The 26,808-nt window shown below is 39.4% G+C and overlaps 1 protein-coding gene across 6 annotated transcripts in view; it reads right to left on the bottom strand.

Annotated features, from left to right (window-relative positions):
- LOC125771866 (uncharacterized) overlaps positions 1–26,572 on the bottom strand; it is a 33,282-nt gene extending 6,710 nt beyond the window's left edge. The window contains exons 1-3 of one of the 6 annotated variants that reach the window (XM_049442977.1): positions 26,402–26,572; positions 24,345–24,810; positions 21,577–22,367 (exon numbers count right to left, since the gene is read on the bottom strand). In XM_049442977.1, the coding sequence (XP_049298934.1) occupies positions 21,577–21,742 (166 nt within the window). In that variant the 5' untranslated portion in view covers positions 21,743–22,367; positions 24,345–24,810; positions 26,402–26,572. The other 5 variants (XM_049442978.1, XM_049442982.1, XM_049442980.1 and 2 more) reach the window with 5 other exon arrangements.
- Positions 26,573–26,808: the final 236 nt, after the last annotated feature.

The raw sequence follows: 26,808 nt of genomic DNA, 5'->3' as shown, positions 1-26,808 counted from the left end.
GTGGCGATGGATGGTTCGTTCCAGCGCCCAGGAGGAAACGTGCTGCAAAGAGCTTGCACACTCTTTCAGTGCCAGTGCCGGTCGAGTAAGAGGTGGGTGGTTTTGTGCAATACCTCCGGCTGGCAACACATGCTTGGTTTGGTTGATAACTTTTCACAATTGGTTTTAAACATTTCTTCTCAAGCGAGGAGTGTAAATTATATTTTTAAAATATTAGAGCACTCACTCGTATTGGGTGTACAAAGCAAGTTGTTGTTGTTATTTTTTTCGCGAAAATTTTTAAAAACTTTATTACGACACTTAGTAATATATTTTTCTTCTTTTGTGGCACGAGTATCTCAAGAGGATTTCTGGCTTGCCTTGATTTTTATTTGACTTTTATTTAGCAGGGTAGTTAATTCTGAGTACGGGAGTACGTTCCGGATGGGATTTCATCTCATTTTCTAGCCTAATTTATTTATTATTATTATTATTTTGCTGTAATGTCCTCTTCGAACGACTTATGTAGTTCGGTTCGCTAAAATGGTACATTCCATAGACAATGGATACAGTAAACTTCACATCGCTCCATATGAAGATACCTTTGTGAAAATTGATATCCTCATTTGGTATTTAATTTCTATCAATTATGGCGAATTTTAATGGTTTTAATGTCAGGAAATAGGTTTGTTATGCCGCATACTCTTCATACGAATAACAATGATTCGCTCATAACAAACTCTTCAATTCTTCACTTTACCGAAGCGCTTTTTGTCCTCAAAGTTCGAACCATCGTTTTTGAATAACTAAGAAGAATAAGAAGCACGAAAATAATGCGTATTTGCTACAAATCATAAGCTAACGGTTGAGATGTTACAAATATTCAAGCTTTCAGCAAGAGATTTCTGTCCAGTGTCCAGTATTTTCTGAAACGCCTGAAACTTACTGATACACCCAAAATTATTAAAGTACAGTTTGATACGTTTAACGATCTTTTTTTTTTTGCTCGGTTAGAACGGCCTGGCCGTATCAAGACTTATTTTACCACGTAGCAGGATAGTCAGTCCATGCTACGGGGAGACGGTCCGGATGGGATTTGAACCCGGTCCCTGCCGTGTGCACGGGCGCCGTTTTTCACATGCACCACCGGGCCGCCCCACGTTTAACGATCTTCTTTAACGGGTTTTTATTCGAATTTAGGTGATTATGAATTATAAAAATTATATAATATACAGAATAACTTAAACTATATGTTAATATCTTCCGAACATCCTTTTACGCCAGCGCTGTACACATTTTCCATTCGTCAAAATATTCCATCGCGTTCCACTTAATTTGTTTGTAACAGAAACAATAATGTCCTACTGATGCTAATCTCAACGAACGCTTATCTGGCCTCGCAACACAACATCATTAACACAGCTTAGAAATACATTTTAATTGCCGCTCTCGTGTCAAGCGCATTGGTTTTTCTGTTCTACGTTGAATGCATACGTTTATCATCGTTTAAATACATGAGACCATGGTGCAGGCACAATAACAACCCACCAAGATTCTGTATTAGGACTTTGACACTCGGTGCAGCCTAGTGGGTTATTGGTATGGGGCTAGAGCATTGGCACACATGGAACACAACATCGAAACCAGTTGCCACCCTAATCAATTCCAATCCCGCATCCACCGACACACACATCGACACGACCATCGAGACCGACGACCCTTGGTGTAAATTACAGAAAAATGGAATAAAATAAATATATATATAAATTCTTCGTCTTGGTTAAGTTATGTATGTGGGTAAAATGTAAACATCGCCACCGACCAAAACACACCGAACCACCAAAAAAAAACGATGCAAAGAAGGAAAGTGCCGGTCCGAAAGCAAAATGACTCGAAAAGGGGAAAGAATTTCAGCCACATTTTCTTTCCGCGGGGTCCCTGTTTCATTGCTTCTATGTACCAAAACAACCCTCCGGCAGGGCATGACCGCCGTATGGTTTTGGTTGCCGTCGAAGAATCAGGTGCGAATAACACTTAACACCACCGTCAGGTTCTGGCCGGGTTTGGGAACGTTCACCTTTTGCCTACGTCAATCACCTTCACCACTCGGTGTTTCCTCCGTTAGTGATGTTTGTCTCGCCGCCCTTCTTTATGGAGACCGTGACCGAAATCGAAACGCCGATGATGGTGATGACGCCGTCAGGTTCATAGAGACACCGCCAAAGGGAGTTTTTTTCTGTTTCTCTGGGAGGAAAATGGTGCTGTTTGCCGAATGTCACAAATCAAACCATACGGCCATTCGGGTTCTACACACTATTCCTATCCGGCAAATGCATTGATGATATTCAATGTACACGTTTAGTAGCAAGTTTCGCGCGAGTGTGAGTGTGGCCATTTACTGCAACCGAAATGTATGGTTTGAAAATTGAATCTCGCATTCAACCCGGTGCTGCGACTACTACTGATTATGGTTTCCACTCACGTCGCGCGAAAGGAAACGGACTGGAACCACTTTGACTAAATAACCGTTACTGCTTATGGATTACTTACAACCTTCCCACAACCACGGCCACTGTCGGTGGGGTTCGAATTTGTGTACCGTCGTGTGGTGCGGCTGCAAATTTCGGTACGAATGACAAGATTGAATGCCACATTTTTAGCAATATTACCGTATTGCTATCGTCGATATCCTTTTTGGAATGCTCAACAGATGCAACACAATATTTTTATTTTGCACAAACTGATATGGTTTGATATGCATGAAGCATCGCCTTTATCACCCGAAAGTAAAGAAGAGTTGAGTATGAGTAATGGCGGAAAAATTTTACTCTCTCATGTCTAACGATTTTTTTACCCATGTTGTTTTGTTGATTATTTTATAATTTAATCAATCCATTATAAACTGTTATTAAACATTCTTTGACAGCGTAAAACATCTATCTATAAATAGTTCTGCTAATACTCGGGTTCGTAGTGCCTAGATCTCCAAATTCCCACCCAAAGAATATAATTTTCTTCTATATCTCAATCACTACATCGTACTGGGAAATGCGTTCGTGTAACTAAAGTCTTACAAAGTACTAGAAAAAGTTATCCGATATCCGGTCCTGTCGTGTGGAACCGACGCCGTTTATCACAACTGGCCACCCATCTTTAATTATTAGGTTTATAAAAGATAAAAGGTAATTTTAAAAGATTAAATTTATAAAAAAAATATAAGAAATTTAAAAAAAAAACAACGTCTTATTATTATCAAGCGGCTCGTAGTAAACTACCTGCAAGCATTCCCATCAAATACACCACACTTTAATGGATATTAGATTTGAGCCACAAATGCATCTTTTGCACAGATAATACTTCACAATAAAGTTTATTTGACGGCCAAAAAAAACACAAATCAAAATTAACACCATCTGAACATTTCAACAAGAATAGTTGAAGTTTCATAGTAAATAAAACACCCTTTTGAGTAAATCAGCGCCCTCACAAAAACATCAACTATAAATTAAAAATGCGTATTTTTACCCACTTTAGGATTTATCATACAGCAGCGCAACGGCTAATGTTAACATGTTATTGTTGCTTTCTTGCGCCTCGACGCACCTGCGTAAGTAAGCGATCCATCACACAATTAACCGCTCCGTTAATCATATACCTGTGCCGTTTGCATAGTTTTATCGTACAGCTATCCCCTCTGATGTGTGGGATAGAAACAAATTCGGCTTTCAAAATTCATATCACCCAAATTAAGTTACAATATACACATAATTATCCCTATCGCAACATTCACATCGCGATCGTAACGGAGCGCGAACTGTTTGGACTTTTTTTTATCCCTCCCTATATATTTTCTTCTTGTTGCTTAAGTGGATTTGAATAATTTTGTGATCAAAGCGTTACAAAACGTTTAGCAGCAACGTTTCAAAGTGAGGAAAAAATTACCACAGTTCAAGGACAAATGGGTGGTGAGATAAGACGTGTTGCGTAACGTGACTCGATGACGATCAATGAAAGGGAAATTCAACATAACGGTTGATGATCACAGTGTACAACGTTTGACCTTTTTATGTTTTTATTCACTGCCAAAAAGTGTCCATTTTCACACATCGACGGAAGAAATTCGATCGATCAGTGCTCAATTACAACCATTTGAGACGCAACATAACAAACCCCGATTCCGTGGTCAAGTACAGCTAGAGGAATGCGAGAAGTCAAATCAATCCAACGGGGGCAAACCAGATGGCAAAATAGAAGCCGCCGTTGGCTTTCCATTCGTGTACTGACGCTCTCCATTCGATTCGGTTCAAAGTCAACAGAAGGTGAACTACGAAGCGAGGTAGCACGAAACTTCCGCTAACACTTCTCACTACTAACTTCGCTAGCCAATTTGTACCACTTTCCAAGGTACACTTGGTGCGGAGTACCAATTAGCTAAAGACGCTGTGATTTGTCGGATAACGTGGTAGAAGAAACCTTTCCCTTCGATTAAACGGCTCGGTTCAACAACCGGACTGGCAGCGAAAGGTGTTTATAAGATCAATGGGAAGGTGATAAATCGAATGAATGACACTTGAACCCGTACAACGAAAGTGTACGATCGTTTGAATTTCCTAGAGCAATCGTCTAAACCCCGATGGAGATTATGTTGTAGCGAAGCCGTCACCGGAAGGACGCTGTTTGCTGCCGTTGTTTCTTCCAGCTAATCCTTTCGCCAGCGTGTACAAAGTTAATCTACCAACCAACCCCCATATACGAACAACGAAACGAATGAAATACCTCCAGAGAGAGAGAAACATCACCCATTCAGTGTTGTGAAAGGTTAAAATTAAGCTCCAAAAATGGTACACTGATGAGAAGAATTCCTTCGTCATTCGCAAACCGACCTTGTTGCGCGACACGGTGTATATATAATAAAACAATAAAAAAGCATCATCATCACAATCATCCAAAGCTTTCCTGCCATCCGAAAGGGCTGGCTGGCTGGCTGGCTGGTATATGGAACAGCGAAGGTGTCAAACTGACCACATTAAGAGAACCGCGTCAGGGGCAAACACATCAACTGTCACACGACAAACAATTGCACACGGGGTAACGATGGTAAAGAAAAAGTTTTCATAAGACAGTAAAGTGCCATTTTAAAAACTTCACCATCAAAAGCTGGGTGTGAAATGGCGGCCTCTATTTTCACCCGCATGGTTGACGGGAAAATAAACCCACACAAGCTACCAGGACTGGACACAATACAATGGGTCTCATTTGCAAGGAATGCTGGCAACAAACAACGATCGTGGCACAGTTTTTGTTTGTCTTTTAACTAGTTTTGCCAATTCCTATACCATTCGCACCCAACCCATTTTGCAGTAGCATTGCGACCGGTTAGATGAATATTTACACAAGTTTACATTAACCACCGGCATTAAGGGACGGATTTAAATAGAATACGACGAAGTGTAGTTTGGCTTCACGGCGCCGATTACTTGTGCATTCCCTCAATTTCACCGCACTCGCTGAGACGATTTGCAATACGCGACTTTTTTTCCCACACGAAATAACTGCGGATTATGCATACAACTCGCATAGCAAAAAACCCGAGGGATTAATGTCAATTGCTGTCCCTGCATCCAAAACTAGCTTCGCTTGCTTTTTCTCAATCCTTCACGCAAACAGTAGACTTGCACACACGTTTCATAAAACATGGCCTTTTTCTTCCTTTTTTTATAATGTCAATAACCATAACGCGCACATGACTTACTTTCCCGGCAGCGATAATGTGACGGAGATTGAATGCGGCCATCATCAGCTCATCGGCGATGCGATGCACTGTCTGTGGTATTTATTTCCTCATTGACTTGAGATTGAGATTAGCAAATGATCGTTGCGATTTTATCGGTATGTTCATATACGTATGCACGTTAATACTGGCATCGTTAATCTTAACAGGGAAACTCAAGCGTCTATTGGAGACGCTAATTAAAAAGTGATAAATAAAATATCTTCCGTTGGTGCATCATCTTTATCGTTGACAAGCGATCGATCGAGGTTAAGCGAAGGTAAGGAGTTAATAATTTAAAAAGGTGTTAATTTAAAAAAAGATTTGTGATACATAATCGTCTGCAAAAATGTTATGCTATTTTTTAATTTTGAAAAAATGAAAAGTGTTGAATAAAACCGCTAGCCTAGCAGTAGTCAAAAAACGAACTCACGGCGGTAGAATGTTCCCAAGTCCAAAAATTGTACTTAAAAACGCACAAATGCATAACAAAATGTACATGAACATATTTAGTGTTATTACCGCTTATTACAGCTTATTACATCAACTAATCTGTTTTATTTTAATCTTGAGCGCAGATAGTTCAAGAGATGCACGGTATAGGAGCTTTATGCACAAAATTGTAGCAAATAAAAAATTAATTGGGAATAATTTTAGTGCAACTACAAATACTTTGCTAACAAATTCAAATTTGATATTAAGTTTACCAGTTTAACTTGTTATGTTGTGCGTAATTTTTTGAATAAAATTAATTTTACATTTTTTACATAGTCTTTTAATAAAAGGATTGACCATCAGAAAGTACACATTTTTAGTGACTTTTTGACAAATTGTGAATTCCATTCCATAAAAAATGTCATCTTTCTGGGCAAAATAACAAATCCAGTTATTGAGAAGCTTTGGGCCCTGACAAATATATTTTTAGGAACAAATATATTATCGGGAAAATGTGGGAAATATTTGGAAGTGAATTCTATTAAAAATGTTTGAAAAACACAGGAAAAAGTATCAAAAATTGTTAGCAAACGATCTGTGATGTATGAGCAGTGTTAGAGCTCAAAGGTACACTCCGTGGCATACAATTAAATAAATCTCGGAAATGTCATGTCGGGCATGTAGTAAAATATCACAGAAAATATAACTATCTAAAACAATGATTTCTTAAAAAACGGAACCCGTTTTATTCATTTCGATCATTCAAACCGTGCTTGGACTTACTGGGATATTCTATATTGTGATTAGCTGCACGAAAATAAATCCTATTTCAAGCAGATAACTAAGAGATTGGATAATTTTCATTTATCCAAACAAGTAGCAGTCGAATAGTGCCAAGTCTGGACTATGCAGGCGGTGATGTAGAATTTCCATTATTTTTCAACTACGTTGTCCAGAAGAAAAGTTACTGATTCGTTTTTAGTCTCATATTCTGTTGGTTATGAATCCAAAAAACGAATTAAGTGGGTACGATATCATTCCTTTTTGATGGTTTTTAGACCACTGGAAAGGAAATGGAATCACCATTTCTTAATATATGACATCCTTCAGATCCCACCATATGCAAAACAGTATTTTCTGCGAGTAAATTTTTCGATGTGGTTTAATGAAATATATTTAAAAGAAAACATCCTTTTACACTGTAAAATTATTCTGCTTCGCAAAAACCATAAATTATTATTATAAGAATGAAAAAAAAAACAATAAACCAACAAACATTGCTAGCTGAGCAATAAATAGAGTATCAAATAGACTAAAAAAAGGGAAAAGATAGACTTTTACTAACCCCAAACTTAGTTGCGCTAATCCATTGCTTCATCCGAGTATAAATCCAGCATGCTTTCACTGATGCAGTGTATAGTTGCACCCTTCTCAGTTTACTCTATCCGAAGGCACCGAATGTTCACATCAAGATTGATTTTCGGGAAATAAACGACGAAATTGCAAAATGAAGGAAAAAAATCATCCAAACCGGATTTTATAGGCGCAACCAGTGAAATGAAAAGTGGTCTTAACGTATCGGCCCAAAAGCTGCTTCTCCCATCGTCTTTTCTTTCTTTACTATCTTCTACTTCCCAAAACTCACCACACCGCAAACGATCGGCTTGGGGTGGGTCCACGTGTGAAACAGCTTGCATTGCAGGTGCATGGACCATGGGTGGAAAAAGGAAAAGCGGCTGCACCACCCCACACCATCGCTTTCCATTTTTGTGCATCTTTCAACGGTGTTTCATCAATTTCCCTCGTTTAAATTTGGTCGACGAATCTTCACGGTTGAATGGACTGTAAGTAAGCGCGAAGAGTTTTACTGCCCCGTTTCATGTCCATCTCTGCGTCTTTCGAAACAAATCTATATAAAGCAATTAATTATAATTGCACCCAGATAATTTACCATCCCATTCGCATCAGCTGGATATAAAGCTGCAGCACCTCACGATCGCCGGAAGCAGCAAATATTTATCCGACTGAATTACACATTTACCGATTGGGTCTGATAAAAATCATTTCACTTGTTGAAATGAATTGAAATTGAAATTGAAATATTGATCATATTTTTGGAGTTTGTAGAATTAAAATAATCTTTTAAAGCAATAAAATACAGCATCATTGCCAGTGTCAGCGTTCAAACAAACTGCTTTAAAATTGGCTTTATTTTTATTCTGCTACAACACATGTGCAGATGATTAAAACATATTTCCAGGGGAATAATCATACAAACACCACCACTATCACCACCACCACCACCAATGCTTACATATCTAGTCAGGCAGCAACACACTCTTCTTTGCTTTTCTTTCGACTACACCAGACAAGAGGAGCGAGTAAACGTGTCGGGGCCACATTGCAAATTTCTCAACCAAATGGCGACAACGTCAACCCCCACACTTCACATTGTTTGCAGATTTCATCAAACAACAACAACAACCAAACGAAGAGATTCGCACAAATAAAACAAAATTCCCTCCACGTATGTACGTATCCGTGTCGCTGAGGTGCAGTTTGCCAAAAAGAAAATATTACAAATAAAGACCGAAACCGAGGAGAAGCCTAGACTTCTTCGATTTTTTCAACCATGAAGAAGGTAAATGATGAGGTTTGGATGTTTTTTGCGCATCATTACTAATACACAGATCAGATGATGATGATGATGATGATCGTGGTGCTGCTACTAGTATAGCGAACGGAAGCCTTTTGGGTAACAAACACTGAGAGTTACGGAAAGTATTATTCGCTGCAACGCGTCATCTTCGCTTCACGTGCATCCGCCAATTGCTGCAGCCTTGATCTCTCTGCTCGCCATAACACCCCATCGAAGCCATCAATGAAAAGAAGAAACCACATTCACACAAACACACACACACACACAGAGAGAGGCTCTAACTATATCACGATTGCTGCCGGTGGCATGATAGCGATAACCCACCCATTCCCCGGACCGGTTCTGCTCCCATTCGAAAAGGCATTTGATGATCCGGTTTTCTGTAGCGGTTTTCCGATCAAACCGAGCATGGGATGTGATGGCGGCTCGAGGCGAAGGGATAAACATGTAATCATAACTATTGCATGATTATTTTTACTATCAGTGTCTGCGAAGGGTCCATGTTCAGCTGTGCTTCCTGTGTAGAAAGCTGTTCAGTGTTTAGCAGCTGATGCTGGTGCTGCTGCTTCTGTTGTGCATCGTTATTGTGCGACAGGATAGACAAGCTTTCGGAACGATGCAGCTCTTCTCGTTGCCAGAGGAACAAAGCAAAATAGAGCATATTAATTATTTGCACACCAACATGGTGCAATTTGGATTAACATTTTGCATTATATTAGGACTATTTCTGCTGTGGTTTCTCTTAACACAAAAGATGCCTTTCCCTTCCAAAATGTTAGAAAATGTTTGAATATAATACTTTTAAATAAATAACTAATAAAATAAGTAGTAGTAGTAGTAGTAGTAGTAAATAGTAGTATTTTAGTAAGTTTAAGTATGTAAAATTAAAAGTTTAGCGATTTGTAAACATGTAAACAAAGTAATTATCCACTGGAAACGTCTTGAGAACGTTAATTATACCGTCATTGCAAAATGTGATAATGGCAGGGTTTACTTCATAAAGGCCAAAACCTTTCTTAACTCTCCGCATACAAATTATCATTCGAGATAATGGAATCGCGTCATTAATACAAAACAGTTTTGAAGGATGATTTTTTGTCGAAATGCGTTTTACAGTTTATAGACAGATATAAAACGAGAAGTTCAATCCTATGTAAACATTCAGTTGTGCAATTAACGTGTTTTTTTATCTAAATAATTCCTTACATTTGTATTATATTTTTGATATTAGTTATAGTTGTACTAGCCGTTGTTTGACGACGTTGATGGTAGCAGCGCTGTTACGGAATCCGGAATCGTTGCACCATGGCAAGTACTGACAAACGGAATACGGGGTGAAAATAAGCAAAACAGAAATAGCAGGTGTAACAGGCTTTGACTTTACCTGTTTTGTCACCTATCTTATCATCGGACTTTCTTCCCGTTCCATCACTTGGTGGAAATTAGTGAAGCGCGGATATATCTTACTGACTTTACGAACGTTGGACACATTGAGACGTTACTCAATGGTCTGGAAATAAACGGACACAGATTGGTTACGTTCTATGCCAAGTCCAGATTAAGTCTGTCTTACTTTGGCCCGGTACTTTATTATATATCATTCTAAAAGTATGCTTAAGTTTGACGCCTTTGTCGTTCTTGGGCGGAGCCTCGCGGGTTGACCTACTTTCTTGCGCTTAAACGCTTTTGTCATAGTGTGGACATGTTTTGCCTCGTAAACAATTTTGGGCTTCGCTGCGCGGGTCAGTTTTGATTTTTGAGTTGGTGTTATTAAATAATCATCCGGGTTCTACCTGTTGACTTTTCCAATGGTTGTGGCCAATGCTTACGCAGCACATGTATGTAGCCTACTTGCATTGGACTCATTTACTTTATGTGGGTCATTATAAATTTGGGTTGCATACTTGTGTTGTCTATTTCTTAAATACCGATACCAAAGTCTGATTTCTGTAATAGCTGTTACTTTAATACTAGCTGTATAGCAGATTAGATATTATCTGCTACACAGGCATGACCTAGAAGGTCATTAAGGCAAGAAGAAAATTGAATCTATTAATTATACAGAGATAGTAAAATTGCCTTCGTTAACAGTTTCAAATAGTCGTTACAATGCCCTATTAGTTTTTGAAAACGTTTTAATAATTTCATTCATCTTGATCGATTATGCAAGAAAACAACGCAAAACATGCAACATGAAAAATGTTTTCATTTTTTACAGTACAGAAAATTTGCTCCAAACTCATGAATAAAAATCACAATTCCACGAAAGTGCAGTATAATTTTTGAAAAAGTATCCTGCCCTTCTTAATTCAATTGAGAAACCCTGTAATAAGCCATGACACTACATAACATAGATATTTTAATTTGTGATAAAAAAATGGATGAATATTCACTTTAGAATAAAAATGTAAGTTTTGTTAATTTCATAAAGTTTTACCTAAGGTAGTTTATGTCTCTTGAACTATCACGCGTTTTAACCATTTTACATTGCTATTAGTTTTATAAATAATTTCTAAAAACTTAATTAGCTCTTATTATTTTTTTAGGTTCGTTCTAAAGATGTGATATTTAAAACTACCTGCTTTTATCACAATAGAATTATCTAACCACACACATTAATGTGATTGGAAGGAAGCGTGCCAATCAAAATGGCTGGTCCGGTAGTTCTAGTGTTAAATCTCTTACCAGAATGATTTCATGCTGCTTTTAAAAGTAACAGAAAAAAATAAAAATTACATTTTCAATCACTTTCAGTTAAAAAATATCCGAAACAGACGTGGAATAATCTATAGTTTTTTTTAATTCACTTTTCTTAAATTTACCAAGTGATTAGAAAGCCACCGAAAACCCCGATCGCGAAACAATTAAAAAGCGAAACTGAATCGTGTATAGTTTTTCCCCTTTTTATTGCCAGGATTTTTCTCTCCACACCCCGTATTTAATTGTCTCCGTAAAATGTGTTTAACAAAAAATGACAACAACGAACACCACAATCTAAATCGAAAGTGAAGGCGAAATATATCGAACACAGTGACCATCATCACAGAAATTCGATGCGTTTTGCAGGTGTGTACATTGGTACGATCATGCAGAGAAATAAAAAGTCCCCATAAGCCGATCGATAAGCGTTTTGGGCGCTGGTGGGTAAGACGGTGGAAATCGAAACGCACCTTTACCGGACAGCACCGACTCCTACACTTCATGCCTTTCTTATCGTGCCACAGCAGGTGAGAGAAACGCAGAAAGTGCTTTGTAGTAGACGCGTGGAGAAACTGCTAATTACTCGAATAATGGTTCACGCCGGTTGCCCGGATCTGTTCATGAATTGATTCGGAAGCGTCCGCGTTCAATGTTTCACTCCTACGTACGCACCCAATTGGGGTGGGAGATCGAATCAGCTAGCTTCGTTACATTTCCACGCTTTTCCCCATATTCGCCCCAAAGAAGGGGGGCGTTTTTGGCTCTCGCGATACCATTTTCAAGCGTTTGAAAACATTGGCAGCTGTACGCCGACGACAGCAATTTCCACCAATGTGTACACTATCTACGCTCGTTTGCCAATACATACTCTCTTGCCTATGCTACTTGTTGCGTGTAGCTAACGGACGTCCATTTGTTTCACACACTCGTGGTGAGTATTCGGCTTATTACTCGCTACACTTGCGAACGAACTCGGTGCGTAAATATATCTCACACCGCATCGTGGTTGTGGTGGGCCACTAAAATTAAGGTACGGCTCGCTATAAAAACGAATGGTTGACGAAGAAATCGAAAGTAGTGCCAATGTATGAAGACCGAGGGTCAAGCATATGTGCGGGCAAGAAAGCGCAAACATCGCAAAAGGTCCCGGTCTGTTAGCGGGCGTGCATGGTAGTCTTTATTGCACATTTAATCGCCATATGCGAGACAAGCACAAGCTAAACACTCGGTAATACCACCTAAAGTAGCATCATATCTGCTGTGCTTTGCCGGTCGAAATTGTATCGTTTCGATGTTTATTACAGCACAACACACTTACACAAAAAAAAAACGCGCACGAAAACTTTTCGACCACGACCAACAAGCTTCCCTTATCTGGCAAATTCAAGCGCTATCGACAAAACGCACGCAACGTGCTGGGGAGATATGTGGTGATGGCAAGCGCGTGACAACGAACCCTCCTCTTCGGGTGTTTGGTTGCTGGAACAGAGATTTACCCCTAGCACGAGGCGGAGGTAAATAGAAAAAAATCGTCTCCAATATAGAAATCAAACGATTTGCCGATAACGTCCCCAAAGATGGTCCCCGGGATGGTGGTTGTTGAGCGACTGAGCTGATGTAACATTTTCGTTTTGTGCCCAACACGAAACGATTCAACGCCAGTTTAAACTCCACCCTGTGTCCATTGGGACCCATTCAAATTGCTGGAAGCATAATGTAGTGCACACTTTTATCATGATGCGTATCCGTGACTGTTCACTCGGCTTGGTAAATTGCTTCATTATAAGAATAACTGCAGGGCGGACGATTTTCCGATTCCGACTCTCAGTGGAAAATCATGAACGCGATACAACCAGTTCGTGATTCGGTGATTGATGCAAGGGGAAAAAAGGCGATTTTTTCTCATGCGATCTTCAAATTAATGCCAAACAACTGTCTAGGCAGCAGATAATGTTGGTGATGTTTTATTTTTCCCTAATTAAATATTTTTATCACACAACCAACACAACACTAACAGTGGGAAAATGGGAATACCCATAAAGGAACAGCAATGGAAGAAACTACATTTTAAAGTTGCACAAACAGGAAGCCAAAACACAGCCGGATGTTATGCGGAAGCTAGCAAAAAAACGTCTCAAAACGATCGTCATACTTCTTTTGACATTTTCTTCTAAGCGTGATGGTTTGCTTGTTTTTCCCTATTTTCTCACCAATGCCACCGCCTGTAGCAGTAAACAGACAGACGAGCTAATTACAAGCAGCAACCACAGGAATACAAAGTAAAACTAAAGGTGCGGCCCGTAAGTATGTTGATTCGCAATGTTTCATTCACCGTATCCACGAGAAAAGGTGGCTCCCGTGGTTGTCACTAGTGAAAAAAAAACAAATCAGAAGCATCAAAACATAATAACATAAAGGCGGTAAGTGTACTGCACCCACACCAGCATTACTGCGCTACGGGTGAATGAAGTCGATCGCAGACGAATGCCTTTCTTATCGCGAATCTGCACCGGGTGTACGAGTATTTACTTGTTTTTTCTGCTCTACTGATTTCGTCGCTGCGCTTTAAATTCTTGCTCACATCGGCGTTGGCACACTTTAGCAAACATTGCATTTGTTTGTTTAAAATTGCTTCCCATACGTGTTGGTGTTTTGCTTTTTAGTGTTGCGTTGCATCCCCACGTGTTGTTCGTAAACATGGTTCCATAGGCAAATGAAATCGTTTTGTTTTATTTTAATTGACAAAAACCTCCATTTATACATTTATATTCTTTTTTGTAACCTTTTACCAAATAGTTGTATAAGACTTTTTTGAAGCTTTAAGTATAAAGCAAAGCAACTGTGTATTGAACTGTGTCTTTACGCGAGGAACTGAGAAAATCAATTTAATATTATTTTTATTTTTTGTGTTATTGTTGACAATTAGAAAAACAAAATAGAAAAATTGTTTTCAAATATTTAAACTTATAATAAAAACACAGAATTATGCTTTAATTTGTGCTTACAGATAACAAATTACGAATTATAGATAATAATAATAAATGTAAATTGAAATGAATTGAAAAAAAGTCAATTATTATTTATACACTACCTCAGAAATAGTTGAGTACCGTGTGTCTTAATTTTTGCTTCTCTTCATTTGGCTGAATAACTTAATATTGTCGATATCGGCCAGCTGTGCATAACACCGTTGACTAACTTGTGACTTGAATGATCCATAGTAAGTAGGTCTGTTCTACATATCCAAAGCACTGTCAGGTCTAGTGGAGATTTCAGTCTAGATCCTGACGTGAACTTTTATACTCGACCGGCTTTCCGTTGAAAGCCGACTATTTATCGTCACTAATAAACGCCATTAAAGTGCGGGTTATGTTGGTGAGCAAACCCAATTTCTACTTGTAAAATGCAATACAGTAAGAAGATGATACTTTGAACAGAAATTGTTTTAAAACATAAATTTATAGGAAAATAAAATACTTTTTCATTCTACGTATACTTTAAAACTTTGTGTAGTTTTCAGTTTCGACAATCAACACTGCTTATTGTGTGTCATTATTATATTTTTTTTTGTAATTTTTTTGGTTCTTATGTTTATTATATTTCTTGTACTTATTACTTAATTTTTTCTTACAATTTTTTTTAATTATGTACCTATTCAAGCGTTAGTTTTCAGATATATATTTAATTTTTTGCGTATAGCTTCCTACAGCAAATGATTCAATCAATAACAATAGGCTCAACAACACATCCGACCTGAGTTCAAATTTACTCACTCAATACACTGAACTATATATACAGTTTTAAGTAACTAAAGAAATCTAGACAGGTAGCCAAACTTTATACAAATTATAAAAAAATTCAAACGCCGTAACACATATAAAACCTCATTAATAATAGTGATAATAGTGATAATGTCATAATCGCATTTGATATTGATCGTACGATTTTTTAAAAATTTACAATATACATGTGTTCAACGTGTTTCAATATACCTACACGGTTTCAATATATATGTGAAAGAAAAATGTCAACAGCTAAACCGTTTAGGATCCCAATCAATCTACGCGTGTTTGGTCATGTACTACATCTTACCAATAAAATATGGTCCAAAATTATAGGGGTTTGAACGCAAGAAAAAAAAACAGTACAATTATCAAATCAACACACTGTTCGTCCTTCTAAATGCCCTCTCATAACATGGCAAGTAAGACATAATTCAAATGCAAATAAAACCGTGTACGATCATCAGCCAACGATCGCGTTTCAATCGGTCAGTTTCGATTGCCAAACCGTCAACATAATTTCTACCATTTACCCCTTGCTCCATTGTTGGACGGTTCGACCACTGCTAATGTTTGCTTTGGGTTCATTTTTCGAAGAAAACGCCCCTAATCAAGGAACCTTTTCTACCGCAACTTTCCACCAGGTCCAAAACATCCGATTGCATGTTGCGGTCACACACAACAGCAAAGACACATCGCAACGTAATAAGACAAACGAAACAAAAACGGAAACCATAAGCTACGCACGCGTTCACTTTCACGAAATATAAAAAAACACAGAGTTAAAATATAAAAACTTAACGGACATGATGGAGTGACCACCACTCACTCCGGGCTAGTGGATGAGAGGGGTTGGCATTTTCCCCCAAATTGGACGGTATTAGTAGGCTGCTGCTCCACTACGCAAAGCTTTAGGGGTAGCTGTGTTTTTTTCTTGATCACCTGGTGTTGTGTTGTGTGGCACCCGTTTGGTCATCGTAAGCCTTCCTTACACAGGTGGTGCTGGTGCACCCATAGCAACAACATCGTGAAATCGTAATGCACTTCTTTCGAAAACAAAAGCAAACATTTCCCAAAAGCACCGAATGCATCACACCCCGTCGGTGGAAAATGGTTTATCGATGTGCGCCGGATTCGGAACTTGCCAAACCCGCCGTCATTGCCGCCAACAGTTATACATCCCCGTGCAAGAGGGTGATCTACACACTACGCAAGACTGTGTGTTTGTGGTGCCCCATTGTGACGTGGAGAAGGAAAATTCAGACCAGCAAGGGAAAAAACACAAAAAAAGGAAAGTCACGCGAACTCGAGCATTGGACTTCGTGGGTCCATTCAATGGCATTCGATTTTCAGTTCCGTTCGTCGCGTTTTTTGCCAGCTTGTTTGCCGGTGGTTGCTCTTAATTTTCCTACACACAGCATGCCATCCAGCCAGCCTGAACCTATTAACGCACCACGTGGGTAATTTCTTTCCGTGTTCCTCCCGCCTGCAATAGCTCTGTCCACCGTCCTTCTTCTCTTATTGCTCCCAGCATGCCCGATCTTGCTAATATAATATTTCATTTTCAACTCGCTTCTTCACTGCTTTCTTTTATTTTACTCCCCACCCTCTCCCCTTCCCATACTTTAAAACCTCCTTTTTCCCGCTGCTCCCTCCGCCGGTGATTCAGACGCGGGAAGTCCTCTTTCATAATGATTGCCCATTTTTGCCATTCTCCGACGCACTGACGAGTGTATGTTGTGCCTTGGCATTATGCGGCGTTTGACGGTGGCGACCACGGCTTATAGCAAAAAACCAAAAACAAACTAAGGAACACATCGGGACACTACGAAGAAGCTGTGTGCGTAAAACGCACGTGAACACCGACAACATTTCATATCTCATGAGAGCACGCCATCAAGTTGTTGGCGGTGTTTTTTTCTTCTTCTCTTCACCGCAGTTATGTGAAACATTAACAAAAAGGTACGGAACACGAGGAAAACTGAGATCTGGGTCCAACTGCGGAAGCACTTACGGTTATGGCCACCTTCGCAAGCAAAAGACATAACGTACCGTCCGGCAATGCTCAGGGTGCTTGATATTCTTGACGAAATAAGTTCCATCCATAAATATCCACATACCCGAAAGGTGCAGAGTAACGACGCTAATGTACACATTACGTCACCATCGAGTACTACTACACCAGTGACCTCCTACAATGTGCTACCCGTTGTTAGGTACCTGTCGTAAAAAAATCGCCCCGTTGTTTATTTCTGCGACGTGAGGAGAAGACCTCCACATACCGACTTCATTCTCATGATTGAACTAATGTTGAGTCCTTGTTTAAGTGTCCACCTGCCGTACACTTGAAAATGTTTTGTTTTTGAGTCTCTTTTTTGTGTCATCCAACCACTAAACAGTTATGAGGCAAAAGGTATTATGTTTTGCTGTTGTGCCCTGACTACGCACAACAAACCCGTGCCGACACTACGTACCTGACCTGCCAGTATACCACCGTACGAAGGTACAATCCTTCAAAGTGGATTTAAACGCAACGTACAAAACCTACACAAATATCGTTTCGTAACGGATGACACTGATACCGGTTGGAAGAATCGTACCAGGTACTTGTGCAGTGATTTTCCCCGATGCTCTAAACTGCATTATTTTGTGTGCATTTGTGTGTGATTTGTGTTTTTCTTTTCTTTTACTAATTTTTTTCTGGTTTGTCGCACTGTTGCACTGCATTGCTGAAGCCGAAGCGAAAACTGACACTCCGAAAACCTATCGGTGTTACGGATTCCTTCAACAATGGCACTTGTCCATCTCTTGCAGAGTTGTTGTGACGTGTGTGGTGGTGTCCGCTTTCTACTTCCCCACAGGGAGATTGGATAATAAAACACGATTGTTGACCGGGAAAGAACTCATACCGTTGACTACATCGGTTCTTGAAGTAATATAATTAAAAAAATATTTGAGAATTGAATTTTTTTTTACAATAAAAAATTTATTATAAGAAAAACAAATATTTATGTTTTTATACTTTTTATCATTGATGCCGAATCACTACAGCATTTTTTACATTTTTCGCGGAAACTTACAAATAATATCATCGTTTTTTTTAATCTTTGAAACATTGTAAAAATTGATTATAAAAATGGACGATATGTATAATGTATAATATGTAATATGTATAAATTATAAAAATGTAATTTTGTAATTTAGTAAATAAATTTTATTCATTACGCCATTAAACCTATTAAAAGCCTGTGATGTAGTGTTCAGAATTTATTTAAAGGATACTTGCATTTAAGTTTCTTTATTCGTAAGGAACGGCCAGGTCGTATTCAAGTAATTCCTTGATAAGGGGGACAACATAGACCACCGAGTCATCGCATTTAAGTTTTATTAGGTGCAGAAGAAAAATTAATGTTTTTTTCTTCAATAGTTTGAATCTTAATTTTGATGTTTTTACATCATTTAATTAAAAAAGCTAACGTTCTTAATACATAAAAATAGTTTTCAACAGTTTTTAAACTGTTTTAAGTTTAAGTTTAATTCTATTATTCAAAGAATTGTGTGCATATTTCTGATCTGAATCAAAATCATATTCATAGGTTATGAATCTCTAATATGAAGATAAGTGACTCGTGACTGGAAATTCCTATGAATTTCTTACACTCATCCTCTTACTAAGAATTCCATAATTTTACCGCTGGCCACTTTTTTTGTTATATCTGACCACTTTTATCAATTTAACAAGTTATTGCAAAAATAAATAACTTATGCTCATAACAGTTAAATTACTCTGCAGCATACACTCTTCATCAACCATATTTTAATAGTGTACTGCTGACTTTAGTACAATAAATGTCCAAATTACGTTTTTGCTCGTTTTTTACGAGCACTCCTCCTCTATTCGGGCAAATTCGAAACAACACGAAACAATTTTGCACAAAGCGGTTGATATATTATATTCCAACCACTCCTAAAGCACACCGCTCGCATACTAAACGGCTGCAATTGCTGTTGATTGTTTTGGTGCAATTGCAGTACACACATGCAATCCTCTCCTCACAATCTCCCTGTTTTACGGTTCCGGGGTAAGCAGCTAGTGTGTGTTTGTGTGTGTAGATATATTTGTGTTATAATTTATTGTCCATTACGGCCAGGCCCATGTCGTAACACGGTCCGCATTCAACCCGAACGCATTTCTCGACTGCGGTTCGCAATAAAATCCTGCCAATAATACAAAAGGGAAGCCCCAAGAAGTCCGACTCCTTCACTTCTGCATTGCCCACGTACGCACGGTACTTTTCTTCACCGATTGGACGACCGACCGGCCACCAGTTCAGTAGATACTCTTGCTTACCGTTTTCTGCATACGAATCAAATGGTGATGCAGATTGCTTTTCTTGAAGATGCGCAACAACTGCTCCAGATTCTCGTAGGCATCATTTTGCCCGTAGCATCAAATGTACGAGGCTTCGGGTTTCCGGCTGCAGCACAATCGACGCTTTTTCCTTTGCGAATGTTTACAAACTATACACCGGATAGAATTAACAAGCCTGTTACGATAGGAAATGTAGCCTCCTCGTACCCATCCAGCCCGCGACTTGCTCGCTCGGCTGACTGCCACTATTCCTGTTCCCTGAGGCCAACCCCGTTCGAACATGTTGGTTCGTCATTGTTGATGGTTCAGCATGCTAGCCACCGTGGCCTAGGCCGAGGCCGAACCGAACTTTAATGTACACCGATATATGTGTACGCGATGCAACATAGGAAAACATGCTTCTGTGCAGTGCCGTAGAAATCTTGTGGAACAACAGCCCCTACAGCACAGAACGCGCTTCCACTCCAATGAACAAGTCAAACATAACCTTGTCTTGCGAACCGAGCCGATGCGCACAACAAGTTTTCAAGAAGTTTGGCCGATAAAAGCGAACACTCGGGAGCTGACGTACGAGTGGTCGCATCGACGACACCGTCCGGGGTGGTTTAGGAATGTAAATCTGAAAACAATAAACTATAATAAAATATAAGCCTTTGCCATTGTTCAGCTGGAAAGCGCCACCAGTCCAAAGGGACAAAGGGAAATCTCCACATGCTATGAACTTGCTCCACTTGCTTTCTTGTAAGAGAGAGAATAGCAAAACAACAACTGAGGACCGCAACAAACGACCGAAAAAGACGAACTTTATTTTGATTCTATTTCTGGAGAATGGTTTGAGTGTTCTTGCCAAAAACTAGCTGTCCAAGGGACTGTCTGGGAGAACTATGGGAGGAAAAAAGTTGATTGCAGAAGAAAATTAAATAAATTCGATCAGCAACCGGATCAGCTCGATGGGAACTCATAGTATACAACCATATGAAGAGTCCCACCTAATTCGGAGATGCATTTCATGGGCTTAAGAGTTGTATTTAAAAGATTAACTTAAGATAAAGATAAAAAAGATGAGGTAAAACTTTTTTTTGCCTATTTAAATTAATCTTCCATATTTAGAGGTATAAAATATCTTCCAAAGCTAGTCGTAAAAACAATTAGTTATTTACTAATTTATTACCTTTTACATTATGTCATTGTATCAATATCATTTGTCATTTATCAATATCAAATATTTTTAAGCCACTTATCGGTTAAAAAAACTGTCTGCTTGCTTCCAAAAGGGGTTTTAATTTTTAGCGCAACTTTGTGTACATTTCAATATAACTCTTCAATATCAATGCTGAATCCAAACTGGCACCCATTGTGAGGAAAAGTCAGGATCTGGTGCCAACAAAGCTAACACGATTTTGCCGTTTGGAAACCGTGTCCTAGTTTGGTGCAGGACAACTTCCACAGCTGTTTCTTTTTTTCCCTCCCAAAGGTTTAGTTTATTATTATTTTTATGTTCTTCGTTCCACGCGCGTTGAACAAAGAACGGAACGTTTCTTACTTTCACCCTCCCTAGGGCTTGTACGAAAAAAAAATCCTTTGAGATTACACGACAACCGGATGGTGGCACGGAATAACGCGACTTACCGGAAGTCGGCCCCGTTCGGGGTAAAAAGGTAAGAAACTAACACCCAGCAGAAACCGAGCAAATCGATAGCCCAGTTTAGCTTGTACCTTCTGCCGCATGTGCTAATACCGAAAGGTGATGTGTGCTGAGGCACAGGCCGAAGAAAACGAAACGCAACACTAAAATTAAACCTGTCGACTCTGCAACGAACGAGTCACTAGAAGAAGGGAACATATTACCCAAGCAAAAAAGAATCCATTTTACACTGACCTGATTGACTTCCACCGGCAATCTGACGCATTTCCTTGGTGAATCCACGTGCTCCAAACTGGCAGGACAGGTCGTGAAGCGTTCTCGGCTCGCCACGATCCAGCAGCCGCTCGAGAAAGAACAGCAGCGTCATGTTGCGCGCCTCCTCGTACTCCATCGATTCCATGGTGTCTACCTGGGACGGTATGTGATGCGGTTGTGTCTAGGGTCTGTGACGGTTTTGTCCTATCCCACCCTTGTTGGGGGACGGGTGTGATCCCAAGTCCGAAATTTCGACTTCGCGACCTATTATTGTCACACCTCGATGCACCAGGCAAAGCACACAACGCCAAAGCCAAAAAACCGACCCACCCCGCGCACCACCACTATGCTCTTCACTCCCTCCCTAACCCAACCCCACACATAAACACACACACACGGGCGCGACACTATGCACCGGCTTTGGATTTTCCTTTCTTGCAGCGGATGCAATGATGCGATGACACTTTATTGTAGTAAATGTGGAGCGTGGCTGGTTTTCGCTACCGCACTAATTGAATTTAATCACAGACTTTTAACTTTTCCCCTCTACTGGCGCAACGCACCGTCTTCGCCGTCCGTTTGTTTCACTTGCGCTTTGCTCGCGAGATGGCTTTCTGCTTCACTTTCGACACCTTTTACACTGCTGATGCTGGTGAAGGGGGACAAGGGTGGTGCAATAAAGCGTGTGGAAGTTATGGTCAGTTCGTCGAAAGTGTCGCTGGGCTGGACAGTGGACTGGAGACGTTGGCGGCAGTGGTGTTGGTGTTGCTCTGCGTGAAATGGAAAAGAAACGCAAGAAAATTGGGTGTGTGCTGTAAGCGTTTGTCGTTTTGGCTATTTCTAGTTGGAAAGGTTTTTGTTTTTTTTTTTTGTTTAAAATTGTTTTTCGGCAGTTCTCCTCCGGCTCTGGTCGCTTTTAGCTATAACACGGGTGCAGTTTTAAGTTTTTTTTTTTGTTTTTACTTTTGCAATAGGTGAAAGGATAATCGCGTAAGGTCGCGATAGGAATTAGCAAAGTTTAACAAAGGATGCAGTATAGCAAATGGAATTTGTAGTATATCGCAAAACGTGTTTCAATTGATCAACGTTATTTTTAAATGAATCCCTCTTTACAATAAAAATACGTAAAAGCATTTAAAAATGATATTATTTTGTTCTATCACTTTAATATAATTTTATTTTTTACGTAATACACCATCTCACAGTAAACGGTCTTCCTATAGATTGACAACAGAGTTATAAGCAATAACATGTAATTATCGAACTAAACAAAATGATTCATTTGACATTAATTGATTTTAAATTTGTTTCAAAACTGTACAATTGTATGCTTTTATGCAAGCATTGATTTTTACAAGCCAACAAATTTTGATGCTCTTTTTGGTGGCATTTTTGCCACAAGTTTTCGTTCTCTTTCGATCATTCTATTTGTTTGGGAAAAGAATTAAACTTAACAGTAGAACTATCAAGGATTTTACTGCGGTTTTGTTAATGGTTACCTAACAATCAATTTCAAACTGCTGGATGATAATGCAAAACATTATTTGTTGTCATTTAGGGTTATTTCTAGAGAATAGATATGTTAATGACATGCACTATTGGGAGATAATCATTCGGAAATGTTCCAAAAAATAGAAAAAATGTATTTTCTCAAAGCTTCGAGATTCTAGAATATCTGATAGCAAATTCATATCAATGTATTGACGAAGAAACAGTCCAACAATTAAGTTCATCGCTATTAAATATGCGTAAGCTCAATCTTCAAATGCGTTTTTCTCAAAGCAAATTTGTATCCAAAATTTTTCGTACGCTTACGAAATAATTGATTTGAAATTTTTATAATTTTATATTGTTTAGCCTAAAAACGGGGCTTCAACTTAAAACATTCACTATTTTGTAAATAAAATAAATTGTTAAACTCTGCTTTGATAGATATTGGATTTTTTTATCATTCATGATTATTTTTATATTTTAGGATTCCGAACTCGGGATTTTTTATTACGCCCAAAAGAATGTTAAAAACGTCGATTTGGTTTGGTTTTTTTGCCTTCGAATGGAAACAATATTAATCCAAAATATGAGGTAGATATCTTTTTAACTACCAAAAACAAATCCCCGTTCCAGGCCCAAGAGTGCATAATTTAATTCTAAACAATCCTTCAAGTGCCAAAGAACTCGAATGAGCAAATGATAACTGAAGAGAACAATTAGAAACCTTGAGTTAAGAATTTCATTTATAAAATTTCATATTTTTTGATATTTTTTTCTTTTTTTGTTCGTGAATTCATCAAACACATTCATCGGTCACATTCTCTTATGTGTCAGCCACATTCAACCATTATAACCGGTTGCTTTAGTTCATATTCAACACTCGCTTTACGATCACCGGTTGATGACAATATTGGATGTACGTACAACAAACTGCAGTCAATTGCTTATCAACGATTAAAGACAAATACCACCGTACTTTGCTCATTCAACTGCCATTGCATTCCATGATTTAAATTCACAAGCAAAAAGGGCTTTGCCAACCCATTTCGTTCTGTTTCCTCTGTCCAATGGGATTGCACCGACTCATTGCACTTTCACACCTACTCGCCAGTTCTATCCCTACCTTCTTCTTTTCTTCTTCACCTTGCCAATTCTCACGTCTATCAATTGCGTTCGCACGGAAGGAGGGAAAGTTTGTGTTGGAAAACGGTAGGAGGCACACATGCATCCTCCACATGGACTGTTTTGAAGCTTACCTTGATAGTTTTGCAGTTGCTACTATTTAACCTTCATCGGGAACCTGCTGCTGCTAATGCGAAGAGCTGATGATGATGATGATAATGCTAGTGAGTGATGATTCCTGGTTACATAGAAAAATACATGATCAGGATGGCTATCACACCGTGGCCAATCGGAGCCCACAGTTAGTTTCCGTGTCGATGAAGCAGAACAGTGAATTGTGCTTGGATTGAAGTTTGTTTTATTTTATCTTTTGTTTCTGAGCACCTATTGATGGCCGGTTCCGTGACTGTTGCTTCGTCCTATCCTATCCCACCATTCTTCAATATCGAGCGGCTTTCTCTACACGGCCACAAACGACTCCTGAACAGAATGGTAGGACTCTGGGGCTCATCGATCAAATAAAGTGTTGCGCTAAGATTTCCTATCGATAGCTTTTGCGTGTGTGTGTGTTTGTTGGCATACGAAAGAAATGAAGTAGCACTGCAAGAGGGAAAGACACAGCTGTCATACCACAAGCAAAACCAATTCCAACAGACAACTAACGCACAACAAACTTATTAAAAACCGCGGGAAATTTAAATATTATACGACCTCCCCCCTCGCAGGTGTTGCTAACATGTTCCGGTGGTTGTTTCAGTGAGCCCTTTCGGGAGTTCTAAGTAGTAGGAGCAAAAAATAAAACCATAAAATCCACAACAAAAACCAGAACGGATTTTAAGCCTTCGTAAGTGTGCAATCTATTCCGCACGTCCACTACTTTCTTAAGTACTCGAAATCACAATCACACGCACAACCAACTGCAGCTTCGTCCGTATGAGAAACGCAATGACAAAATGTTGACGTAATTCTCAGCTGCCACTATCTTCAAACCTCTTCGAACTCGCCCGTACTCCCACGTACACGGATTTAAACAGAAGAAGGATCGAAACTCTTAATTCAGATTCACACTGTTGCTTTTGAGAAAGATGACGATCTCACACACATTTCCACTACCAACACACATGCGCACCAAACATTCTTTGCGCTGTGATCTTTGTTGACCGACTTGATTAGGTCACCTGTCGGACAACGACGACGCAAAGGGGTGGATTGACAGCAAAATATTTTAAGCGCGCAGGTATACTCTCCACAACAGGGCAATCATGACACACACACACGCACGCGAGCACGCACACCTTTTCACTGAAAAGCACTTGAAGAGTGATCCTCAACTCTCGTCTTAGACTGAATATGCGATCCAATTTGCAATCATGCTAAGCAAGATTCCACTAAGGCTAATGCTACCACGTTGAATTATTGTCACCTTCTTTAATATAACGCATGATCACTATGGCGATCTACTTCGATCGGTGTCACATGAACACGAAGAGATGAAGGCATATATTAACTAAAACTCCTAAATTTATAGTTCACTACTCGACTAGCTGTTGAACCGGATGATGATTAAACAACTAATGGTAGATGTTAGACGTGGCAAACCGCTACAGTCCAACTGGCCCAAAGGCCAGACATATTGGGCGACAAACCCAAAATATACGAACCGAATAACCCTAGCAAAAGGTAACACTGACCACAGTACACATGCTGCAATAACCGCGCGTCAAAAAAAAAATAAACGATCTTGTCAACCGCACAAGATGATCTAGCTGCTCACGCACACACTTCTCTCGTGGCTGCTTGCGTACCGACTGATCTCTCATCGCTTTCCAAATCCGATCGCCATTTTGAAATCACCTACGTGTGCGCTTCAATTTCGGCTCTCCTTCATCTGTTTCGCACCTTTCAACACACTCGTAGAGAAGACACTGCTGAAGCTGTTTGGCGGTGCGAGCGAGACAAGTGCCACTAGATAACGAATGCTTTCAACCTCCAACGCACGTTATCTTTCCGCGAGGAATGCGTACCGTTATGGCAGGTTACAACTTCCAATAAGAATCTACACACCAACACACTGGCTGCATTCCACTATTGTGATCGACAACACAAAACTGACAGCAAACGACGCACTCATACGCACGTGCATTCCATCGCATTCCGCCGTCTTACCGATCGCAATGATCAACAAACTTACTCTAGTTCTACCGCACTGCTGAACTGTCCACAGTGTACAATCCACGATGGATTAAGTTAAATTGATAAAATGGTTAAACACTCTCTGTCACAAAACTATCATCCAAGGTTTCAAACAAAACTGAGTAAAAGAAATGAACACGCACACTGCCAGCCCTGAAGCCACTGCAGCTGATGATATTGTTGTGGGTGTGCGATTGACAGTTTGCACAATACCCAAGCAACCAAATTGAACTGTCAAAGCAACTGCTATGCCCAGGCAACAAATCTAGCCCATTTGACGCATACACATCGTCGGATAAAAATTTTAGAACCCGATAAAAGTGCAACTTTTTTGCCGTCATACTTTATCGTTTATTCATTCTGTAATATACTGTAGTGTCAGGTCCGCAACCGGTATCATTGTGA

Source organism: Anopheles funestus, chromosome 3RL (genome assembly GCF_943734845.2).
Source record: "Anopheles funestus chromosome 3RL, idAnoFuneDA-416_04, whole genome shotgun sequence".
Taxonomy (NCBI): domain Eukaryota; kingdom Metazoa; phylum Arthropoda; class Insecta; order Diptera; family Culicidae; genus Anopheles; species Anopheles funestus.
This window is presented reverse-complemented; position numbering and strand designations above follow the sequence as displayed.